A 10,578-nucleotide genomic window follows, 5' to 3' on the forward strand; every position below is an offset into this window, starting at 1 on the left:
CCTTCTGGCATAGTTCCTGGGCTCGGTCTTAGAGAGACCATATCATTAGTCGTAGACTTCTCACTCTCTTGATGCACGTGGATGTGAAAAAACGCCATATGCATACCAGTTTGTCAGAAACTAAAAGAATCAGGCAGAGTTGGTGAAGGTATATCTGAATAAGGCAACGAAGTGCATGAAGAAGTGGGCGGATGTGAAGCGTCGACTTGCAGAGTTCAGCATTGGAGATAAGGTATTGGTGAAGCTATACCCCGAACACACTACTATCTTTTGAGGTCACCACCGAGGCCGCATTCGCAAATATGATGGCCCATTTACCATCATGAAGCACATTGAAAACTTGGCGTACAAGTTGGATTTTCCAGCAGACATTCAGGTGCATCCAGTCTTTCATGTGTCCAACCTGAAGTTGTTTCATAAAGATGAAGGTGATCCACAGTGGAGTACATCTCAGCATGCTTTGATCCTGCATCGCACTGCTTCAACAACCAGCTTCACAAGCAAAGAACCGGAAGTCATCATCAACCACTCCAACAATTATCTTAGCGAGTTGAAGAAGTCCCTGGTGCAGTAGATAGGTTTATGAGAGAGTGAAGCTACTTGAGAAAAAGCAATCAGCATGTGGAAGCACCATCAACTTATGGCGGAGTACCACTCACGATTGTCGCCGAGGATGGAGCCAACTTAGGCAGGAGAGAGTGGTCCGGACTGCCAAGATTTTTGCTTTTGTTGCTTGATATAGCTACCTCTTTTGCTTTTTTTAAGTGCATGTAATAGCTTTGGCTTAAGAACCCCTGGGTAAAAGGTGATTTAGGGGTCCCTCTGTACTCATTAACTTGCTAATAGAAGTTTATGCTTTCTTGCCTTATTCTATGCTCTCTTGCCTCTCCTCTCTCTTTATGTGATTGTGTGTGTGTGCTTGTGCTATTGCACCCGTGCACTTGACGAGCGATGTTTAGATTGATTTTCGTTGTGCGCTTGAAAGACCATTCTAGTGTTGAGGTACATTGAGGCATGCCACAAGAGCCTTTGCTTTTAGCCCGTGACAAGTTTTTTTCTTGGCCTAAAAAAATTTGCACGTAAGTTAAGCTCAAGATTTAAGAAAAAATAAAATGATCATATCAGTGTTCTTAGGCATTGGTACAAAATATAGGCTTGTTGACATTTGGGACATGGGGAATAAAGAGTTGGGTCTATTTAGGTATTAACTAGTTCTTTCTTCTTCTTCTTCTTCTTCTTCTTCTTCTTCTTCTTCTTCTTCTTCTTCTTTTTCTTTTCTTTTTCTTTTCTTTTTCTTTTTTTTTAAGAATAAAAAAGGTCATTTATAGTTCCTTCTTTTGTTGAATACAAGATTAAAATGTGAACTAGAAGTTGGTTGTACAACTAGTGGTAGACATAAGGCCACCTTGCCCATTGAGATGTCATCTTGCCCCTACCCAAAACTCGACGAATTTACTAGTTGGGCCGGGTTAGACCCAAAGCTGGTAAATGAATCAATCAGCTTTTGACTAGGCTCAATTCAGCTCGTCATGAACTCATTTGTAATTGGTTCGTATAGTTGGTGAGTCGAGCCATGAGCAAGTCATTTAGCTTGAGGGAGTCAGGCCGAAACAAAGGGTGTTCAGCTCAGCTCAGCTCAGGAGAGCTCGTATATATAAAAAAATATTTGTTATGTATAATATATAGTCTAAGTGTAATATATAAAATAAACAATACATAAAATAGATTTAAAAAAGAGAAGGATGAATGAAAAATATATACATAAAATATGAACTGTGAGTCACTAGAATACGAGAACTAGAAATCTGGGCTTTTTTATAAAATCCAACCATGTGGATGTGCTTGGCATGGTGAATTTGTTAAGAATCAACCATTGGATCGTGTATTTTTGTTAAAAAAAATGTGATTTTTGAATGCTTGAATATTTATGAAGATTATGAGCCATTGATTTTAAAGCCTTAAAAAATCTAATTTATGCATTAAAATCGGATGATTCAAGACCGCGTTCTTATAAAACCAAGCATATAGGTCGCATCCGTACAATTAGATTCATGAGAAAAGAACGAAAAATCTATGAAAATCATGGTTCACACATTAGTTCTCATATTCTAGTGACTATTAACTGATATATATATATATATATATAATAACCTGGAATGTTTTTACGTGAGCCAGCTCATCTCGTTATGAGACGAGCTAAGCTCAAGCTCAGCTAGGCTAAAAACGAATACAAGCCGAAAGAGCTCAATCCACTGGTAAATGTATGCTTTGTTCAGTTCGTTCGGGTTGTTTACCAGCCCTAATTGGGCCGGACATTTGTTGGGCTTTGAGCTGCACAAAGTTTTAGCCCAAACCTAGATCAACTCGAGTCAGGTACCTGACCCGATGTCCACCTCTATATGCAATGCCTCATACCTAATTAAATATATTTTAAGTTATTTTTCTGTTCCAATTGAAAACACAAGCCTTCTAATCTTATATCATATAAGGTTGACGATAGATCCTGCATCCAACTAACCCTTTGACGGGAGAACAAGAAATATAGATCCAAAATGGGTCAAATGAGATAATTGGATAGTTAGGTAATACTATTATAGCGGAGGGATCTGGGGATCGAATCCCACATGGTTATCCCTAACTTTTCTATTAAAAAAAAGATATTGAAGTTAATAGTTGTTGTACTTGGGTCGAGTAGAGGAGATATAAAAGCTTATAACATGTTTATTGGCAACGAAATTCTTCAAATGATCTGCAAGTTTTTCATTTTTGAAGTTTAAAAATATTGCCAAAATTAAACATGTTTAATTTTGCCAATATTCTAAAAATTAAATATATAAAACAATTAAAATCAATAAACATTTCTCGAAGGTTTTGCTGATAAAAACATATATGTACGTGAAGTTTTGCCGATATAATCCTGATAGTTTTATTTAAAGAATATAACAAATGTATTTTTAAGATATTGTGATTTAAATATCGCAATATATGTCATTATGGGTATGATGAGTTCAATTACATTATCCGGAGTCCACTCATCCGGCCCTATCAATCTCATTGGGCCCGCTGCGTGTGCACAGGTCAGCCACTGGTTATGCTCGGGCTTGAGATAGCACTTATGATCACCTATCTCTTACCCATGAGCCCTGAGTAGAAGAGGGACTATTTTTTATTAAAAGGGATGAATCGTTGGGGGGAGGGGGAATTAAAATATATGTATATATATATATATATAGATATATATATATATATATATATATATATATATATATATATATATATATATATATATATATATATATATATATATCTGAAGCCTTCAACATTTAAAGAAAAATCCGTTTTTTTTTATGTAAAGGCAAACAAAAGATAAAACTTTTCACACAAAGATAGTCCAAGAAAACAAAAAAGGCGAGCTAAAATTTTCCCATACGATAAGAAATTTTTCCTCACCCTATTCAATTTAATAGTGATATCAGAATTCAAAGGAAGGCGTTTGACTCAAGAGTTTTACTATTCCAGTAAATTATTTATTCATATAACATTAAAAAATAAGTGCGGCATTAACGTTTACAAATATTCAAAGTAAACAGTAAGAAGAAATTTATCAATAAAATATAAAATTTCTTCAACAAGACAAACAAGGAAGAAAAACAAAAAAGAGGGGAAAAGCAATACAAAATCTACCGTAAGATTGTGGTCATAATAATGTATGGATGAATGCAGATAAAGCTTATGGTTGACCAGACTTCATTTGAATAAAAATAAAGTTTGGAGAAGAAAAAGGGGAAAAAATTAAGAAAAGCGGCACCGCTAGAAACGAGGACGGAGGGAGGCGAGAAGAGAGAGGGAGTCGGTGTTTCCTCGCCGCTGCTTCGGAGACTTCAGATCTCCAACCCAACACCTCTTCCCCCTGTAGCCCACCGGAGAGTCCCACCCTCTCCTGGCTTGTGCGTCTCTCGAAAACCGTCCAACACCCAGACCCACATGGTATCTGGCGAAAAATCCGGCGACCCCGGCGGCTGAGTTGAAGCCTGGAGGGCCGATCTCCGTTTGCTGTATTTTTGGTGTCTCTCCAATCATCAGATCGAGCGGTGAGAGCCTGGTTTTCCGGGTTTTTTTATTTTAATCGGAGAGAGATGTACAAGAACCAACTGCAGGAGTTAGCTCAGAGGAGCTGTTTCAACCTACCCTCCTACACCTGTATAAGGGAGGGGCCGGATCATGCCCCAAGGTTCAAGTCCACTGTTAATTTCAATGGCGAGGTATTCGAAAGCCCCAACTATTTTACGACGCTGAGGCAGGCAGAGCATGCGGCCGCGGAGGTGGCGCTCAACACCCTCTCCAACAGAGGCCCCTCCCAAGCTCTGACTGCAAGGATTCTGGTAAGCCGCGGTTTCCCCCCGATACTCCGTTTTTTTTTTCGAAGGGTTTTATTTAGGGTTCCTTCCAAGGTTTTACTCGATCTTAATCCTCCTTTCCTTATTCTTGATTTTTTTTTGAGTAATCGCTGGTAGTGAAAGTGGAGGGGAAGATTTTGATTTTGATGGGGGGGTTTCAATATTCTTATCTCTCTGGCCGGGGTGGTAATGAGAGGTGCCTGTTTCTCTTGGTGAAATGGGGCATGGAACCATGCATTGTCTTTGTTTTTTGGAAATTACCCAAATGTCCTTTTCCGGTTTTCTTTTGGGTGGGTGGGGGGGGGGGTGGCTTTTGGTGATATATATCTCTGATATTACATAATGGCAAGCACAAGCCAAAAGAAAAGTGATACCTGATTATTTTGGGATTTGGAGTCTCTTTTGTAATTGTTTGCATTATGGTTTGGTGGCATTTGGGTTTTGTTTTAGTCAATAAGACTGATTATTTGTTATCTTTTTCGTTTGTAGCAATCGACCGTATCCTCAACTCAATCCAAAAGTACCCAAATTTTCATTGGTAGAAATATGGGTCTTCTGATTCATTTGAATCGTGAATGCAGATCTTCTTCTAACCATCATCTCGTCAATCTGTCTTTGTTTTTCGTGTCTGTGTCTCCATTGAATCAAAGGATAAATAAGATGACGGTTGTATGTTCTTCTTTCACGGGCTTCTTTGTTCTACATGATGACCACCATGGTTTTACTTCACACAGGAGGATTCAAGTAGAGGCATGTTTTTTTTTTAACCCTTCACTTGTTTCCTCTTTTCTTTTTTTCTTTTTTCTTTTTGTGGTGGGGGGGTGTTTTGGTTCCCCGGGTGGTTGTGACAGGATGAGACTGGCGTTTACAAGAACCTGCTGCAGGAGATCGCTCAGAGAGCCGGGGCTGCACTTCCGGTGTATACGACCGTCCGTTCCGGCTTCGGTCATCTGCCGGTGTTCACTTGCACGGTGGAATTGGCGGGGATCTTATTCACGGGCGAGCCAGCCAAGAACAAGAAACAGGCAGAGAAGAACGCGGCAATGGCTGCCTGGTCGTCCCTTAAGCAATGTATGTTCATCGCCACCCCCCTTTCCTTTTTCCGACCGTTGCTCACCATAGATACATACATTTTGACGCAAACTCTGATTAGCAGAATCCGCTTCCTTATTGTGTTTTGTGGTACTAAATGCATGAAGCATTCCCCCGAAATTTCTAATTTTGATCCAAAACCAATTGTCATTTGTCAAGCACGTCAATGATTTTAGGAGCTCAGATAACTGGGTGCACTGCTTCGACTCTAGGCCACTCGGATGTAATGTACTTGAGCCAATCCCACCAGACTTTGGTCCAAGGGTCTGCCGATGACACAAATCTTCTGCAGATCAACTACTTGTGTGTGTGCGGTGTTTTGAAGAGGGTCAAGTATTTGTGAGTCGTGTGTCTCCTTTGAAAGTCCCTATTTCGGGGGGGCTGGATTCGACTTGATAAGTCAACCATCGACCTATGATCACTTGAGGGCTGGCAGGCTATAAACTCAATTGACGAGCAAAGACTCGGGCTATTGTTCGGTCACAAGTCCTCTCGTTCTCATCGTTTCACAAGTCGTCATGATCGATTTGGGGAAACTTGGCTAATGGAACTCTGTCGGAGGAGCTAGTTGCCCGAGTCGGTTCGTGTGTGCCTGTCGGCCAGCTAGCTGCAACTTGGCCATCCAATAATTATTTACTGATTTACAAGTTTTCCTATCCCATTCAGTGGCGAAACAAGCAGCAGCAAGCTCGACGGAGGCCGAAAACAACGATGAACAGGAGCAGATCACCATAGCTAGAGCTCTGGTGAATTATCGCCTCAAGGAAATGGCATTGCCATCCCACAGTATGCCAACAATACCAAGGAGGCCCACAACTCCAGAGCAGCGGTTCCCCACAGCACCGGCAGAATCAAAGATCCTACCCCTCATTCGATCAAAACCTGGCCCAAGAAACAGAGCACCCAATGCAGCAGACACCGGCCAATTGCCGGTGCCAAAGTCTTCGCCAGCATTCTTGGTGCCACCTCCCTCCCATGGTAGCAGGCAGGTCAGGTACCCAACTCCACGGTTGTCGTATATGCCGGTCCAACACTATAGGGGGCCATATCATGGTTCGCCTTCCATGGCACCTCCGGTAACGATTAGGACAGCGGTCCCCGTTTTCTCTGCAATGCCATTACCGCCGCCACCGATGTGTCGCCCCCCTCAAATGGTAGCTGCTCCAGTCCAGATACGGCCTGTGGTACAAGTTTTTGCCGCTCCACCACCAGCAGTAGCAGCGGTGCCGACTCCAATGCCAGGTCCACCACCAGCACCGGTTAAGGCAGCCAAATCAGAGCAGGATAAAAAAGTTAGCACCATTGATCAGCAGACACAGGTAGCAGCGATGGAGAGTTTGAAGCAGCGAAAGAGGGGTGGTGTTCTGATTCACCGTTTTGACTTTTCTTTTTCCTCAGATTTAGAGAGAGAGAGAGAGAGAGAGAGAGAGAGAGAGCAAAAAAAAATAGAAAAGAGGTTTCATCGTTTGAACGGTACATATTTATCGTATGAAAACGGAGGACAAAGAGGGTGCAAAATTAATTTTTGAAACGCAATGCGTCTTTTGCCTGTTTGAAGATTATAAATTATTAAATGCTCGTCCTCCTGGACCGCCGCTACGGTGAACCGTGTGAACGGGTTGACATGGACCGTTGAGAGCCGCTGTTAGTGTTTGGTTGTTGGTTGCCATTTGTGGGGGTGGGCCACAACAAATGAATATGTGCAACTGCTGCTCTCTCTCTCTCTCTCTCGTACTCCCAAGTGTATCGTTGACACCAAGTTGCTGTCAATCCCTTCATTTGCGGTCGGACATAATCACCGGGCCGCGAGAATATTTCAACACTCACCAAGAACAATCAGAAACTGGTCAGGTTTCATGCGCCAAGTCGGAAGCAGCAGTGGAAAATTAGTAGGTGATCCCAAACCAGACCAAGCATTATTCAGCTGAATTAGTCACCTCCTATGAAAACAAAAGGCGATCTTATAAGTTTCTCTTGAGCCATCGCGGAGCCATTTGTTGCCTCCCGTCTAAGACTCTGCATCATAGATAGAGTTCACTGGTTGGCGCAATCCAAGGCATGAGTTATATGATTGGTACACACGATCAGGGATAATTCCCGCTTTTTTCTTTGCACAGCTTTTCGTGTATAGGGCAACCAAAAACACGTCTTAGAGATTTCCCCATCCAACCCCTCAGGTTTCAGGAAATTAGATTATCTTTGACTGCACCACTATAAACGAGTGTGAAAGAGCTACGAACGGGGAGTATATATCATAGCAATCCTCCTCCCGAACCTTGGATCTACGACTGGATTTTTCTTTCTAAAAATGAATTTCTTATCCAACTAATTTTGAGTTAATAAAATAGCCCTTCTACAGTGCCCGACATGTCCTTGCCCACGGACCATCAAATTTTAAACCAAGATGGTCCCTTCAACAGATCACAAACGATCCAAATCACTCGGCAAAACAGAATATTGAAGCATGCTGCGGATCTGACCAAAGTTTTTTGTATTTTTTGAGCTTCCATTGGAGATGCTCTATTTGCCACATTCCAGTGACACTGCTGAAACATTCAAGAATTCTGAGAAAGGTTGCAGTGAAACTCATCTTAATGAGGAATGAGTCAAAGAAGAATCAAGACATACACTTTGCTATGGCCATCTGAATTATTGTTTGAAAGCAAAACTGTAAAAGATCAAAGCCATGTTTGAGCACACATGTTAACGTATATAACATTCTACCAACATATTTGATATGCTATGTTGTCATAACAGACTCTGTCATGGGGTAAATTTTTTGCTTTTCAAGCCAAGGAACGCCCGTGCGGCACTAGGCCTCACGGCCTAGTCAGCGGGCATAGAATTTTTTGCAAACCCGCAACGCGTCTACCAGCCTAACGGCAAAAGGCCGCGTACCAACACTTTCATATGCTAAATCATTTCATTGGCCATGTGCACCACCTCGTGCGCAGCTGCCTAATGAAAGCTGATCAAGCGCATTTTCAAATGTGTGTTTCATCTAGTCCATACCACTTAGTACATAGTCGTCTCATACCAACTATCACTTCTGAAAAGGGCACAAATTTTTTTTAGCCTTGCGTGTCATGAAACGTATTAAGAATCCAAGTGCACGCTACAGTCAAACCTTGCCACTAAAAGAACAAGATCTTACACCCCTCAGTCCGAAGACCAGTTGAGCAAAGAATACCAACCTGACTCATTCGTCGACGCCTTGGCATTTACTCACCCAGCCCCGAGTCACCATACTCGGTTGGAATCACCTAAGGTAATCTCTTACGAAATTAGCTTTAACCCATATGCACCCCTGTGCGTCCGACCGTTACGCATAAAAAACTCCTGTAAGTTTAGAGGTCCTTAACCAAATCTTCAAAGACATCTTCTAATCCGCTACTACTGCTTAGTCAAACAATGTTTCACGTATGTGCCACCACACAACGATGCACTAACGACAATATCATTGCTTACAGTATATCATGCTTCCACCATACGTCACGGATCAAGCCAATGCATACCACGCGTTCCTATACTTAATGCATTTTTCACTCAGTAGATCTTCGCACTGCACATGCTCCATTCCGAAAGATCTGCCTGGGACATTCTCTCCGACCCAAACCATTGTCGTCCTCGATAATGCAGGTGCAGGTAAGAACACAGTCTCAACTGATGTGTCAGTTTCTCTTTGTATTTATTTTTGGTCTACTTCTTTTCTTCACCAAACTCAACTTGTTCTGGTTTTCATCCACCATCGTCGCAATCTTTAACACGCCAAGTCTCATTCCTTAACATGTCTTCAATTACTTAGACAGCAATCTTACGCTCCATCAACATCGAGCATTCTTTGCTCGTAAGACCTTAATACAGTCCTATACACAAGCGGGTCATCCTCGCATGTACGACAAACTTGTCATTTTCATGCTCATGGTTGGGATACCTTCCGACCCCAGCAAAGGCAATTCCAAGCCCTTCGTAGTCCTCATAGAGAAGGATGACCACCAACGTGTGCCACAGAAATATAAACTCCCTTAAGGCACAAACTTGCAATTTTCTAATGGTTCAAATTAATCCTCAAGTGAGGGACGTCTACTTACGTATCACCTCAAAGCGGTCCTTCAAACGGTCTTCCTGGGCACTCATCCAGCCAAGGGGCAACACGGCCCAACGTTGCAACTCTCATCTAGAGTCGGCATGTTGCAACTCTCATCCGGAGCCAACAAAACATTATCGCAGGAAACAAACTGATGAGCTACGAATAACTTTTTTGGCACACATAATTCATAGAGGAACTGTCAACTCAAGAGACCAAAACAATGAACATTCTGCTCAAGATGGGGCACTCCGCCTGCCCACAATCTTGGGAGAAAATATAGATGTTTAGCTGAGTCTCCCATACTCAAAGGTGCAAATCTATCTAGCCGAATCCAACGTGCATTCTCTAAATGCACAAGGCAAACATCACGCTGCACCTGCGAGCTTAACGTACAACCAGTAGAAATCTTTTGCTTATCCATGTTTTCTTAGCAAACTTAACAACTTTACACTTTTGCTTATTATCGACAAGATGACTTGTACCACCCTGTCAATATCTTGCTTTTGTGCTTTGTCAACAATAATTTTGTTACGCAAAATTGTGTAACCAAAATAAACTGTCATTGTCTCATTCAGCATCGCACTCAATGAATAATAAGGTCTCCATAAATCTTTTTGCTCTGATACCACTTGTCACATACCTACTTCTTCAATAAGCCAATATGACGCGATAGTCATTCCTTACCGTTGCAAGCCTTTTGATCGATCGCTTGCCATTGCAAAAGCTTTGATACCAATTTGTCACAGGCTAAATTCCAAGGCCATTTTTTTCCCTTTCAAGTCAAGGAACGCCCGTACGACACTAGGCCTCGCGGCCTAGTCAGCCCACATTATCATGAGTATAGAATTTTTCGCAAACCCGCAATGTGTCAGATTGCTCCGTCTGACTAGCCTAATGGCCAAAGGCTGCACACTGACACTTTTCCATGTGTTGAATCATTTCATTGGCTCTGCACACCAACTCGTGCGCAGCTGCCTAACGGAAGCTGATCAAAAGCAT

At 42.1% G+C, this 10,578-nt stretch overlaps 1 protein-coding gene across 1 annotated transcript; it reads left to right on the forward strand.

Moving 5' to 3' along the window:
• Window positions 1-3,803: 3,803 nt before the first annotated feature.
• LOC149821534 (double-stranded RNA-binding protein 2-like) lies at window positions 3,804-7,063 on the forward strand. Its single transcript, XM_089980896.1, has 3 exons — window positions 3,804-4,382; window positions 5,249-5,468; window positions 6,156-7,063. The coding sequence occupies exons 1-3, from the start codon at window positions 4,137-4,139 to the stop codon at window positions 7,016-7,018; spliced, it is 1,329 nt and encodes a 442-aa protein (XP_089837022.1). The 5' UTR covers window positions 3,804-4,136; the 3' UTR covers window positions 7,019-7,063.
• The last annotated feature ends 3,515 nt before the right edge of the window (window positions 7,064-10,578 follow it).

Source organism: Nuphar pumila, chromosome 11 (genome assembly GCF_984573655.1).
Source record: "Nuphar pumila chromosome 11, dmNupPumi1.hap1.1, whole genome shotgun sequence".
In the NCBI taxonomy this organism is placed as follows: domain Eukaryota; kingdom Viridiplantae; phylum Streptophyta; class Magnoliopsida; order Nymphaeales; family Nymphaeaceae; genus Nuphar; species Nuphar pumila.